Consider the following 14,742-nt stretch of genomic DNA (forward strand, 5'->3'; position numbering starts at 1 on the left):
CCCAAGTGACATTCAATCTTAGTACTTAGTACAGCATCCTTTTACAGTTATAACAGCTTTTAAACGTGAAGCATAGCTTGACACAAGTGTCTTGCAGCGATCTACGGGTATCTTCGCCCATTCTTCATGGGCAAAGGCCTCCAGTTCAGTCACATTCTTAGGCTTGCGCACTGCAACTGCTTTCTTTAAGTCCCACCAGAGGTTCTCAATCGGATTTAAGTCTGGTGACTGCGATGGCCACTCCAAAATGTTCCAGCCTTTCCTCTGCAACCATGCTCTAGTGGACTTGGAGGTATGCTTGGGATCATTGTCCTGTTGAAAGGTCCAACGTCTCCCAAGCCTCAGGTGTGTGACGGACTGCATCACGTTTCCATCCAATATCTCCTGGTACTGAAGAGAATTCATGGTACCTTGCACACGCTGAAGCTTCCCTGTACCTGCAGAAGCAAAACAGCCCCAAAGCATGATTGACCCTCCACCATGCTTCACAGTAGGCAAGGTGTTCTTTTCATCATAGGCCTTGTTCTTCCTCCTCCAAACATAGCGTTGATCCATGGGCCCAAACAGTTCTAATTTTGTTTCATCAGTCCACAGAACACTATCCCACAACTTTTGTGGTTTGTCCACATGGCTTTTGGCATACTGCAGTCGACTCTTCTTATTCTTTGGAGACAGCAAGGGGGTACGCCTGGGAGTTCTGGCACGGAGGCCTTCATTACGCAGTGTGCGTCTTATTGTCTGGGCTGAAACTTCTGTACCCACATCTGACAAATCTTTTCTCAGTTCCTCAGCAGTCACACGGGGACTTCTCTCCACTCTACGCTTCAGGTAGCGCACAGCAGTCGAAGTCAGCATCTTCTTTCTGCCACGACCAGGTAGCGTTTCAACAGTGCCCTTTGCCTTGAATTTGCGAATGATGCTTCCTAAGGTGTCTCTTGGTATGTTTAACATCTTTGCAATCTTCTTATAGCCATTGCCCTTCCTGTGAAGAGAAATCACCTCTTCTCTTGTCTTCCTGGACCATTCTCTTGCCTTCACCATGTTTGTAACCACACCAGTAAATGTCTAGAAGGAGCTGAGTATCACAGTCATTTTAAAGCTGCCTAATTGGTGCTTATTATGCTTGATTGCTGCTCGGTGACATCCACAGGTGTTTTCAATACCTGATGGAAAGCACCTGTATGAACCTCTGTTCTTCAGAGTGGTAGTCTTTAAGGGGTTGAATAATTGTGGCAATGAAGAAACCACATAAGAACCATTTACTACTGTATTACATAAACAATTGATGTCATTTTAGTTGCATTTGGGTAGTTACAACGTCCTTGTAGGATTTGATTCTGAATACAATTCCAAATGTACACTATAGTCCCTAAACCCCTTTACAGCATTGGGGGTTGAATAATTTTGGACACAACTGTATCTATGTATGTACTGGGGGGAGTTACTTGCCGTGTACAGCTGAATTGTTCTAGGCTGTTTCTTCTTTTCTCTGTTCATTTGTTTATAAAAGGTAAAAGTGACACCATAAACAAAGCAAGTTATTGTTCTGTATGATCTGTAACAGTGCCACAACTGCCTATACGTGAGAATGTATGACTCCATTGTCTGGGATGAATGTTGGGAATACTGTGCGCACTTATAAACTTTCTTAATAAAATCTATTTGATTAAAAAAATACTGTAGATAATGCTGTACATATTCTTTCTATTCATAAGATATATTTAGTAATGAATATTAAAAATAGAAAGCAACTTTATGTAGGCCTTTATATAGAATTCTTTTTTCTTTCTCTACAGGTAGATTGATGAACCAGGTTTTAGGACATTTTGGTCTTCATGAATACAGCTGAGTCACATGGAAAATAAAACACATGGTTGTCTTAATTGACTGAAAGTCTTTACTGCAGCTCACTGGAGGATTCACACGGGATACAAGTCATATCTGTGTTCTAAAAGTCATGGTTTGGATCCTCTTCCACATTGATCCAGCAGGAGAAAAGTAATTTCAGTGTTCTGGAAGTGACAATGGCTTTACAATAACGTCCAACCCAAGTATACATAAGAGGAGTCATTTCAAACTACTTGTTTGGAGATTTTACAATGGAGAGAAAATATATCACACACCAGAAGGCTTGCAAGGGAGAGAAGCCATATCATTGTTCTGAATGTGGAAAAACTTTTATAAGCAAGAGATACCTTATAATACACCAAAGATTTCACACTGGAGAGAAGTCATATCAGTGTTCTAAATGTGATAAAGCTTTTACTCGGAAGTCACATCTTATCACACACCAGAGGATTCACACTGGAGAGAAGCCATATCAGTGTTCTGGATGTGATAAAGCTTTTACTCAGAAGTCAGATCTTATCAGACACCAGAGGATTCACACTGGAGAGAAGTCGTATCAGTGTTCTGAATGTGATAATGCTTTTACACAAAAGTCACATCTTATCACACACCAGATTGTCCATACTGGAGAGAAGCCATATCAGTGTTCTGAATGTGATAAAGCTTTTACTCAGAAGTCAAGTCTTCTCACACACCAGAGGATTCACACTGGAGAGACGCCATATCAGTGTTATGAATGTGATAAAGCTTTTACTCGGAAGTCAAGTCTTCTCACACACCAGAGGATTCACACTGGAGAGAAGTCATACCAGTGTTCTGAATGTGATAAACCTTTTACTGAGAAGTCAAAGCTTATCAGACACCAGAGGATTCACACTGGAGAGCAGCCATATCAGTGTTCTGAATGTGATAAAGCTTTTACTGAGAAGTCAAATCTTATCGCACACCAGAGGGTTCACACTGGAGAGAAGTCATATCAGTGTTCTGAATGTGATAAAGCTTTTACACAGAAGTCACATCTTATCAGACACCAGAGGATTCACACTGGAGAGAAGCCATTTTAATGCTCTCAATGTGACAAAACTTTTTCAGTTAATGCCGGTCTAATCTATCACCGGAGGATTCACAAATTTCTGCATTGATTAAATTCTGGAATAAAAGGGATATTAAAGAAGTTTCAGGTGTCACAAGTTAGTTTCACATCCCCAATGTCATCCCACAAGCTAGAGAAGAAGAGAGAAGATAAAATGTTACTTTAAAAGAAACAAACTAAAATCTGAGCAAACTGGAATGTAATGATCGGATGAACTGAGTTTAGTGCTTATGTCCATCAATACACAACTAAAAGGCATTTGAATATTTTATATTTTGATAATTTTTTTAAGATAAGCATCAATAACTGAACAGCTTCCCTCATGATTCTCATCTTTATCTTTATCATGGAGCTTTGAATGAACATGCAATGCATTTTCATGATTCACCAACTGAGTTGTGTTTCCAAGCATTTTCTTCATTTCTGGATCCTGAGGTAATACATGACCAACATTGCCTCAGTACCAGAGACTAGGATGGGGTCTATTGTCATCTTACCAAGTCTCTGAAGCCTCAGTGGGAGAGTCCATTTCAGGTTCTTCTGACTATTGATACATGATCAGCCAGGCTTGAGGTCTCCAGCTAAGCCCACCTTGTCCACTCCTCCCATTACATGTTCCATCTCCTCTCCCATTATCAATGCCTTCTTTCCACATTTCATCTCTCATTAATATTATTATTATTATACAGGATTTATGGTGCCAACAGCTCAGCGCTTTACAATATAATGGGAGACAATACAGCAACAATACAGTTTAATACAAGAGGGATAGGAGGGCCCTGCTCCTCGGAGCTTACAATCTAGGAGGGAGGGGCTAGTGGTACAAAAGGTAGTAACTGTGGGGGATGGACTGGTAGGAGGAGTAAAAGATTCCATTATTAGCTGAGGGCAGGATAGGCTTCCCTGAAGAGAGAGTTTTTCAGAAATTGCCTAACAGTGACCAGAGTAGGCAGTAGTCTGATAAATTGGGGTAGAGAGTTCCACAGGATGGGGGAAGCTCTGGAGATGAGCATGGGAGGAGGAGACCAGGGAGCTAGAGAGCAGGAGGTCGTGCGAGGAGCGGATATATGGTTTGGGTGATATTTGGAGACAAGATTGGTGATGTAATTTGGGGTGTGTGGTGGTTTATGTAATAATTTATTCTAAGTACGTAGGGCGGTGTCCTCTCCCTTAAACAAAATATTGCAGTGCCTCCAGCCGTTAAAATATGGCAAATGTTTAATGAATCAATAATTTGGACACCTTAATAATTTGATCACCACTTAATAATATACCTCGAGTTCTTTTAGCCAGTATGATTTCGTACCATATACACAAAAATTGCCTTTTTGATAAATAAATAAATAAATTTATTTATTTATGTACAAAATTTATATATATATAATAATACAAATGCAAAAGACTGGTGATAAATGTATACTTGTACATACACTCAAAAATATGACAGGCTAATTTCTATATGATCCAACAATATATGATTATAGATAATAGTAAATAGAGGAAAAATCGGGTTTAGATATAAGTTGTAACCTTATAGTGCTTCAGAAATTATTTCAAATTTCTCGTGGCCATAGAGACAAAAGAAAGATATCTCTGATAAATTGCACTACAACAAACTACTGATCAGTTAAATATGCAATATATAATTTCAATATCAAACAATTTTTAGTGATAATTATGTATGTAATCTTAATATTCCTAAACACACAATACAAATGCTATAAGTCTTTGGAAAATTGGAAATATCAAATAAAATACAATATCCTAGCAGTCTCACCACTCCTAGAACCTTGATTTTTAGGCCTCCCCAGTGGGATGCAGTTGGGCCTTCAAATGGTCCTCAAGACAAAATGGCAGCTGGACTCCTTCAGAAAAATGGCCGCAGGTAGCAAGTGAGAGTGCAGTAGTTGTTAGCAATAGGATAGATGATATATGTTGGAAGTTATAGCAGCCTGGATTGCAGTGTTATAGAAGAAGTGTAGAAGTTCAGAGGTTCAGAAGTTTAGCAGAAGTTTCAGATTGTAGATTGCCTTAGATCTTTTCAGCTTCTTCAGATTCTTAGCTTTCTTTAGATTTTTTCCAGATCCCCTTTTTCAAAATCTTTCTAAGTGTGAGGTGTATGGTCTTTTTATACCATACAATCCTTTGTTTCAAGAGACCCTCCCAACAGGCTTGTTGATTGGCCGGTCGAGAAATGTGTGTACATAAAGATATATCTCACCTGTCCACTGGGAGCAGCTAGGGATCACAAAACAATTTGTGTAGTAATGATGACTCATACTTTGATTGAAATAACATGTCTTCAGGTATCAAATATATATGTATCCTATTCCAGTATAGTCGATTGTACTACTACTCTTGGAAGAGGACCATAGAAAGATACACATACATTTGGTTTCTCATTTCCCTGACATTTAAACTGTTTTGAAGCATTTGATTTCTTTTGGAAATGAATAATTGACACCAATTCATGAATCATCTTATTCTTCATCATTTCACACTTAATTGAGTAATATGCAATACCTATCCTTCTCAAAGATATTTTCTCTAGATAAAAATTGTTAGTAATATGCCTTTTGATAATGTCTCTGTGGGTAGATATATCACGTTTTTAGCTTTAGATGACCTAAGTTTCACCTTTTTGTTTAAGGAATTAAGTTCCTATGAGTAGGAAAAACTCTCTGTTTACCTGTTTATTGTGTGGGAATTAGGGTAAACAGCCAGTTATATTTTGACCTCAGTATCCAATAGCTATTGTGACAGTTCAAGAAGTTTGTTTATTCATCACACTTTCCAAGGTTTTGAGCTCTCAGACAATCAGGTTTCCATCTCATCATTGTCCTTTTTGGTTAGATGTGTTGGCTCACCTGTAGAAGTCCAAATAGTGGTGTTTGACTTTATAATTAAGTTTTCTGCAGATGAAATGTCCTAGCTTTCCATAGACCATGACACTTGTTTAGGAAACATATATCTGCCAGGTCTTAGACTAACCAAATCAAGATCCCCCATTGTCTTTTCTGGGACTTTGTTTGATCACCTGTAGGAATTTCAATAGTAGTGTGTGTCTCATTGTCTTTCAAACAAGTTTCTTCCACTCACTGGTTTTTGTAACTTCCTAGAAGGTCATTTGAATTTCAACCAAGAATGTTAACCCCTGACAGTCAGCTGGGATTCCAAATTTTTGGAATAAAATCATTTCTTAACAAATAATCCCCCAAAAGTCACTACAGGCAGAGCTATAAATGGCTTTATATGTTATTGTTAGTATTTTGAATTGTATCCATTGGGCAATGAGAAGCCAGTGACGGGATTTGCATAGTGGGGTGGAGGACACTGAGTGGAGGCCAGCGGAGGGATTGGCAGAGAGGGTGGAGGCCAGTGGAGGGATTGGAAGAGAGGGGTGGAGAATACTGAATGGAGGCCAGTGGAGTGATTGGCAGAGGGGGATGGAGGACACTGAATGGAGGCCAGTGGAGGGATTGGTGGAGGACACTGAATGGAGGCCAGTGGAGGGATTGGCAGAGAGCTGTGGAGGGATTGGCAGATAGGGATGGCTGATACAGAATGATTAGTAAGGTGGATGATGACAGCAGCATTCATGATAGACTGAAGAGGGGATAGCCTGCAATGAGGTCGGCCAATGAGGAGGGAATTACAATAGTCAAGGCGAGATATAACAAGGGAGTGAATAAGTTGCTTAGTGGTTTCCGAGGTTAAGAACGGCCATATCTTGGAGATGTTGCGGAGGTTGGAGATGTTGCCGAGGTGAAGTCTACAAGATTTGGACAGTGAAGGGATTGGCAAAGAGAGGTGGAGGACACTGAATGGAGGCCAGTGGAGGGATTGGCAGAGGGGGATGGAGGACACTGAATGGAGGCCAGTGGAGGGATTGGTGGAGGACACTGAATGGAGGCCAGTGGAGGGATTGGCAGATAGGGATGGCTGATACAAAATGGTTTGTAAGGTGGATATCAGCAACATTCATGATAGACTGAAGAAGGGATAGCCTGCAATGAGGTCGACCAATGAGGAGGGAGTTACAATAGTCGAGGCGTGATATAACAAGGGAGTGAATAAGTTGCTTAGTGGTTTCCGAGGTTAAGAACGGACATATCTTGGAGCTGTTGAGGAGGTGAAGTCTACAAGATTTGGACAGTGATTGGATTTGGGGCTGAAATGACAGATGGGAGTCTAGGATTACACCTAGCGCCCTGGCATGAGGGGAGGGACTGATGGTTGTGTTATTGATCTTGATGGAGAAGTCAGGGAAGGGGGCACAGGCTGGGGGGAATACAAAGAGCTCAGTTTTGGAAAGATTGAGTTTGAGGAAGTGGAGTGACATCTATGCCGATATGTCACTTAGTAGGGTAGTAATGCGAAAGGAGACTGAAGGGGTGAGGTGAGGAGGAGACTGAAGGGGTGAGGTGAGGGGTAGAAAGATAGATTTGTATGTCATCAGGATAGAGATGGTACTTAAAGCCATGGGAGTTTATCAAGTGACCAAGGGAGGAGGTGTAGATGGAGAAGAGTAGGGGTCCAAGGACAGAACCTTGAGGGACCCCTACAGAAAGAGGGAGTGAAGAGGAGTTAAAGGTAATGCTGAATGAGCTCTGTGATAGGTAGGAAAAGAACCAGGAGAGAGCGGAGTCTTGGAGACCAAGAGAGTGGAGTTTTTTGAGGAGGAAGGGATGGTCAACCGTATCAAAAGCTGCAGAGAGGTCAAGTGGTAAGAGTAAGGAGCAGTGAGTGGCCATTGGTTGGGATGAGTACGGAGTAGTGGCCATTGGTTGGGATGAGTACGGAGTAGTGGCCATTGGTTGGGATGAGTACGGAGCAGTAGCCATTGGTTTAGCAGTTAGTAGATCATTAGTGAGTTTTAGTAGGGCAGTTTCAGTGGAGTGTAGTGACCGAAAGCCAGACTGTAAAGGGTCAAGAAGGTTGTTGTCAGTGAGATGGGAGGAGCTCAGGCGATTGTAGACTAAGTGTTCTAAGAGTTTAGATGTAAATGAGAGCAGGGAGATAGGTCTTAAGTTGTTCAGGTTGGTGGGGTCCAGGGAGGGCTTGTTAAGTATGGGAGTGATGTGCGCATGCTTTAGAGGGGAGGGGAAGGCACCAGTAAAGAGGGAGAGATTGAAGATGTGAGTGACGGAGCATAGGATGGAGGGGGAGGGTGACCGTAGTAGTTGTGAGGGGACAGGATCCAGGAGGCAGGTAGTGAGACGGGCTTCTAAGAAACCTTAGTGACCTCTTCGGTAGTAGGAAGGTCAAAAGAGGAAAGTGTTGAGGGAGGTTTAGTATAAGGTATGCTAAGTGGGATGGATGTCTGTGCAGTGAAGATGTCCCTATGAATTGCATCAATCTTGTTTTTGAAATGATTTGCAATCTCGTGAGCAGTGAGTGAGGTACTGGGTGGAGGTGGAGAAAGTTGAGAGTTAGAAGTAGAGAAGAGACGACGAGGACTGGATGACAAGCTATTGATGAGAGTGACAAAGTAGGCTTGTTTGGCAGCATGGAGGGAGGAATTGTATGTTAAGAAAGCAGATTTATATCGGGTGAATGCTTGGTGAGATTTGGTTTTACGCCACATTCGCTCCAGCACACGACTATGTCGTTTAAGATCTCTGGTGTTGTCAGTCTGCCAAGGTTTTTAATGGTCGGGGCCTGATGCTTCGTGTGGTCAGAGGAGAAAGTGAGTCTAATGTGGATGAAAGTGAACTGTTGTAGACAGCAGTGGCCAGGACAGGGGAGAGATTCTGTCATAGAGTTGGCCAGTTGCAGAGTGGAAGGGAGAAGGGTTCAAGTTGTAAAGGTTTCTGCAGGTGATTGCTGCTTGGAGGGATAAGTGTTTGAAGATGAGGAGACTGAAGGTGATGAGACTGTGATCATAGAGAGGAAAGGGGGTGTTTGTGAGGTTGTAGGATATCCTCTCATGGGTGACAACCTTTCAGGCAGGTCTGCGGCTGTGACACCAGCTAGAAAGAAGTCTCTGTTCAGTGAGAAAACAAGATCCCAAGCTGATGCAGGCCTTCCAATACTGAGTTACTGCTGATTTAGGGGATGTATTCAGCAGTAAAACGTAAGCCCAGCTGGCCACTTGTGTTCCATGTGGTTCTGCCAAATGGGATTCCATCAGGTGAAGATCAGAAATCCTTGTTACATGTTTTCTCTTTCCAGCTATTACTCCTCTCCATAGACTAATCACACAATACAACTGCCAGAGATCTGAACTTACAAAGTGCTGAGTGTGCGGTCATATTCCTACCACTTCTTCCGGGGGACTGACATTCCTCTGATTGGGGTTCACAATAATCACTCTGAGTGCACACATCTCTTTTTGGTGGAAAGTTTGTAAAGAAAACTTCTTCTCCCTGTTACAGAAGGTGGGAAAATAACAGATGTACAGACAGGACCAACAGCTGATACAACTATGTTGCAGAGGGAACTCTGGGAATGCTAATGACAGATTGCATTACACATTCAGTTAGCAGACTTCCTGCTGTTGGTCTGATGTTTGAATTGTGTTCTGATATTTACTGTCCTGCTGTAAAAGGTGTAAATGATCGCCCGCATGTTTCCTGTAGTAGCAGGGACTACAAACTCATATCAGGAATAGTAGGATGATAAAATGTAAGTTAATAGATAGGGCCCCGCCCCTACAATAAGGTATATCTATATAAATTATATATTAGATTGTTATTAATAAACACTGGCCTGATTTTATCATGAATAATTCACATATGAAAATATAAGAGAAATCCTTATAAAGTACAGCAAAAAGATTTTCTGGATATTTAAGTGTGAATTTTTTTTTTTTTTTTAAATAAGAAATAAATAATAATTATGCATAATAGAAAAATATATAAAAAATAATAACAAAAAAATAAATAAAAATAAAAAATATAAATGAAATATAATCACAAAATTTTGAAAATGAAAAGATGAAAAAGAATGTAAAAATGAAATGGTGTCCAAAGTCTATGAATAATAGCGGAGTATTCTATTCGTGTCCACAATAGTAATTGCTGTATATAAGGAACTGTAGAAATAAATCCTTGCTTGAATATTGACCCTTTTATGGGCTCACCTTCTTGTTCGCCTATTGCTGGGCTGACACAGCTTTTAAGAGGTTTGTATTGATGAGATCCTTTGGACCTCCCCTGGGTTTTCCTGGATTGGTCACTTCTAATGTGCTTGTATGGACATGATGATCTCTGCTTCCTTCTGATGCTGGATGTGGCTCCATCTCCCTATTTTTCTCCTCGTTAGTATAGTGGAAGAAAGAAGAGATATTTGGTGCCTTATCGTTTTAATAAAAAGATTTATTTAATGCCCTCTATATGCACTCACATGTCAATAATTTCAATGTGCTTTGTAATAGATAAAACCGCTAAATGCGGATGTGACAGGCTTCCTCCGTGTGTCTACACACACTGTCTATACTCGCCGTTACTGAAGTTGGGTTGCCGTGGTGATTAGAGATGAGCGAAGTATTCAAAAATTTGATTCGACTGATTCGGCGAATTCGTGGAAAATATTCGATTCGAGTGGAATATATTCGCTGTGAATTTAACTTAAAAAAGGGTGTTTCTAGGCTTCAAAGAGACTTAATATTAGTGCAGAACACTGTACCTTTAATTTAAATGCCCTTGGAGTCTGCTGGGGAAGAGAAATAATACTGTCAGTCAGTATGACATGCAGATGAGTGCCGTCGATCTTAGAATCACCGCACACTTCACTCATTTGGCCAGTCACGGGGCCAAAACCAGTGTTTGGAGCCACAGTGTGGCGGTGGAGGCAGCAGCAATGGGAGGCCATACAGCAACCTATGACAAAATGGAAACCAGCAGGAGTGTGAGGAGACCTGAAAGTGGCACATGGCAGAGTGGAAGCAATGGGAGGCGGTACAGGGACCCATGTCACACTGTGGACCCAGCAGCAGCATGACCAGGCGGTACGGGGGACCATGGCCGATTTGGGGCCTGGCAGCACCTATGGGAGGCCTGTAATCTGCCAGCAACCTATGACAAAATGGAAAACCGCAGGAGTGTGAGGAGACCTCAAAGTGGCACATGGCAGAGTGGGAGCAATGGGAGGCAGTACAGGGACCCAGGTCACACTGTGGGCCCAGCAGCAGCGTGACCAGGCGGTACGGGGGCCCATAGCAGATTTGGGGCCTGGCGGCACCTATGGGAGGCCTGTAATCTGCCAGCAACCTATGACAAAATGGAAAACCGCAGGAGTGTGAGGAGACCTCAAAGTGGCACATGGCAGAGTGGGAGCAATGGGAGGCGGTACAGGGACCCAGGTCACACTGTGGGCCCAGCAGCAGCGTGACCAGGCGGTACGGGGGCCCATGGCAGATTTGGGGCCTGGCGGCACCTATGGGAGGCCTGTAATCTGCCAGCAACCTATGACAAAATGGAAAACCGCAGGAGTGTGAGGAGACCTCAAAGTGGCACATGGCAGAGTGGGAGCAATGGGAGGCGGTACAGGGACCCAGGTCACACTGTGGACCCAGCAGCAGCGTGACCAGGCGGTACGGGGGCCCATGGCAGATTTGGGGCCTGGCGGCACCTATGGGAGGCCTGTAATCTGCCAGCAACCTATGACAAAATGGAAAACCGCAGGAGTGTGAGGAGACCTCAAAGTGGCACATGGCAGAGTGGGAGCAATGGGAGGCGGTACAGGGACCCAGGTCACACTGTGGGCCCAGCAGCAGCGTGACCAGGCGGTACGGGGGCCCATGGCCGATTTGGGGCCTGGCGGCACCTATGGGAGGCCTGTAATCTGCCAGGAACCTATGACAAAATGGAAAACCGCAGGAGTGTGAGGAGACCTCAAAGTGGCACATGGCAGAGTGGGAGCAATGGGAGGCGGTACAGGGACCCAGGTCACACTGTGGGCCCAGCAGCAGCGTGACCAGGCGGTACGGGGGCCCATGGCAGATTTGGGGCCTGGCAGCACCTATGGGAGGCCTGTAATCTGCCAGCAACCTATGACAAAATGGAAAACCGCAGGAGTGTGAGGAGACCTCAAAGTGGCACATGGCAGAGTGGGAGCAATGGGAGGCGGTACAGGGACCCAGGTCACACTGTGGGCCCAGCAGCAGCGTGACCAGGCGGTACGGGGGCCCATGGCAGATTTGGGGCCTGGCAGCACCTATGGGAGGCCTGTAATCTGCCAGCAACCTATGACAAAATGGAAAACCGCAGGAGTGTGAGGAGACCTCAAAGTGGCACATGGCAGAGTGGGAGCAATGGGAGGCGGTACAGGGACCCATGACACACTGTGGACCCAGCAGCAGCGTGACCAGGCGGTACGGGGGCCCATGGCAGATTTGCGGCCTGGCAGCAGCAATGTGAGGCCCGTAATCTGCCAGCATCCTATGACAAAATGGAACCCAGCAGCAGTGTGAGGAGACCTGATAGTGGCACATGGCAGAGTGTGGCGTTGGAGATAGCAGCAATGGGAGGCGGTACAGGGACCCATGACACACTGTGGACCTGGCAGCAGCGTGAGGAGGCGGTACAGGGGCCCATGGCAGATTAGGGGCCTGGCCGCAGCAATGTGAGGCCCGTAATCTGCCAGCACCCTATGACAAAATGAAACACACCAGCAGTGTGAGGAGACCTGAAAGTGGCACATGGCATGACACACTGTGGACCTTGTAGCGTGAGGAGGCGGTACAGGGGCCCATGGCAGATTAGGGGCCAGGCCGCAGCAATGTGAGGCCCGTAATCTGCCAGCACCCTATGACAAAATGAAACACACCAGCAGTGTGAGGAGACCTGAAAGTGGCACATGGCATGACACACTGTGGACCTTGCAGCAGCGTGAGGAGGCGGTACAGGGGCCCATGGCAGATTAGGGGCCTGGCCGCAGCAATGTGAGGCCCGTAATCTGCCAGCACCCTATGACAAAATGAAACACACCAGCAGTGTGAGGAGACCTGAAAGTGGCACATGGCATGACACACTGTGGACCTTGCAGCAGCGTGAGGAGGCGGTACAGGGGCCCATGGCAGATTAGGGGCCTGGCAGCAGCTATGGGAGGCCTGTAATCTGCCAGCACCCTATGACAAAATGAAACACACCAGCAGCAGTGTGCGGAGACCTGAAAGTGGCACATGTTTGGGGCATGATTCACGGCGGATTTAGTCAGTTGTGTCAGGAACTGGTGGTTTGAAATCCAGACTAATCCACGCCTGATTCATTTTCACAAACGTGAGTCTCTCCACACTTTGGGTGGACAGTCGTGTCCTCCGCGGAGTTACAATACCTCCTGCCGCACTAAACACGCGCTCCGATGCCACGCTACTGGCCGGGCATGACAGCCTTTCAAGGGCAAATTCAGCTAGTTGGGGCCAAAGGTCAAGTTTCGTTGCCCAGTAGTCAAGGGGATTGTCTACCTCGGTTGGCAGGGTGCTGTCCAAGTAGGCCCAAGCCTGTTGTTTGAGCTCCTGCTCCAGGTCCACCTGATGCTGCTGCTGCTGCTGCTGCGGCTGGTTAGTAGTTTCCTCACTGCGCTGGTGAAGAAAGCTACTCATCATCGACTGCAGACTGAGGCAGCCGCTGCTGGTGGAGCTGCCACTGCTCCTACCACCCCACCCCTCCCCTGCTGCCATGGCAGCGGAACGCGAGCGCACAGGGCCCACAGTGTCTGAGGATGGACGTTGGCGCACAAAGGCAGAGACCAACTGACTACATAGGTGGTTTTTATAGTACGTAATTTTGGCCTCCCTCTCAGCAGGTGTGAAAAAGGCCACCATTTTGGAACGGTAGCAAGGGTCCAACAAGGTGGACAGCCAAAAGTCATCCCTCTGTCTGATGGTTATTATTCGGCTGTCGCTACGCAAGCAACCGAGCATGCTATGGGCCATTTGTGCCAAGGAATGCGAGGGACTCCCTGCCTCCATCTCCACAGCATACTGCCACGGTGCGTCTGGGTCCTCTGTCTCCTCCTCCTCCTCTACCAGATGCTCCTGCTCCTCCACTCCTGTCCGCTGAGTGGAAAAACCACCCATTTCACTCAATAATTCCTGAGCACCAATGTCCTCCTCTACCTCCTCCTCTTCTTCCTGTCCTGCCCCCACAGGGGTCATGTGGCGTTGAGATCTGTGCGCCACGTCTACCGCACCCTGACCAGCCATTGTTAACAGCATTTGTTCCAGGACGTGCAACAGAGGAATGACGTCGTTCATCCCATAGTCCTGCCGACTCACGAATAGCGTGGCCTCCTCAAAGGGCCTGAGCAAGCGGCAGGTGTCACGCATGAGCTGCCAATGGCTGACATCTAAGTTACACAGGGGAGTACCTTTATCCGCTTGTAACATCAGGAAATCGGTGATGGCCTTTCACTGCTCGTAAAGGCGGTCTAACATGTGTAGGGTTGAATTCCACCTTGTTGCAACGTCGCAGATCAGGCGATGCTGTGGAATTCCGTTCTGCCGCTGCAGCTCAAGGAGGGTGTGCTTTGCGGTGTAGGAATGGCTGAAATGCATGCAAAGTTTACGTGACATTTTAAGGATGTCTTGCAGTGGGATGGTGGATTTTAGGAACCGCTTGACAACCAGATTGAACACGTGAGCCATGCATGGCGCATGGCACAACCTTCCTTGACGCAGAGCAGACACCATGTTCTTTCCGTTGTCGGTCAACATGGTTCCGATTTTCAGTTTGCGCGGAGACAGCCATCTGTCGATTTCTCTGTTCATTACACTCAGAAGTTCCTCCCCTGTGTGACTATGTTTGCCAAGGCATACCAGGTGCAGCACAGCGTGACACCGTTGCGCCCTGCACATG

The 14,742-nt window shown here is 45.4% G+C and overlaps 1 protein-coding gene across 1 annotated transcript; it reads left to right on the forward strand.

Moving 5' to 3' along the window:
- The first annotated feature begins 1,826 nt into the window (after positions 1 to 1,826).
- On the forward strand, positions 1,827 to 10,277 carry LOC149470523 (uncharacterized). The gene has a single exon (XM_089662801.1). The coding sequence runs from the start codon at positions 2,100 to 2,102 to the stop codon at positions 2,910 to 2,912; it is 813 nt and encodes a 270-aa protein (XP_089518927.1). The 5' UTR covers positions 1,827 to 2,099; the 3' UTR covers positions 2,913 to 10,277.
- The last annotated feature ends 4,465 nt before the right edge of the window (positions 10,278 to 14,742 follow it).

The sequence above is a fragment of the Staurois parvus genome, unplaced genomic scaffold (genome assembly GCF_062004578.1).
Source record: "Staurois parvus isolate SC_StPar_1 unplaced genomic scaffold, SC_StPar_1.0 ptg000039l, whole genome shotgun sequence".
Lineage (NCBI taxonomy): Eukaryota > Metazoa > Chordata > Amphibia > Anura > Ranidae > Staurois > Staurois parvus.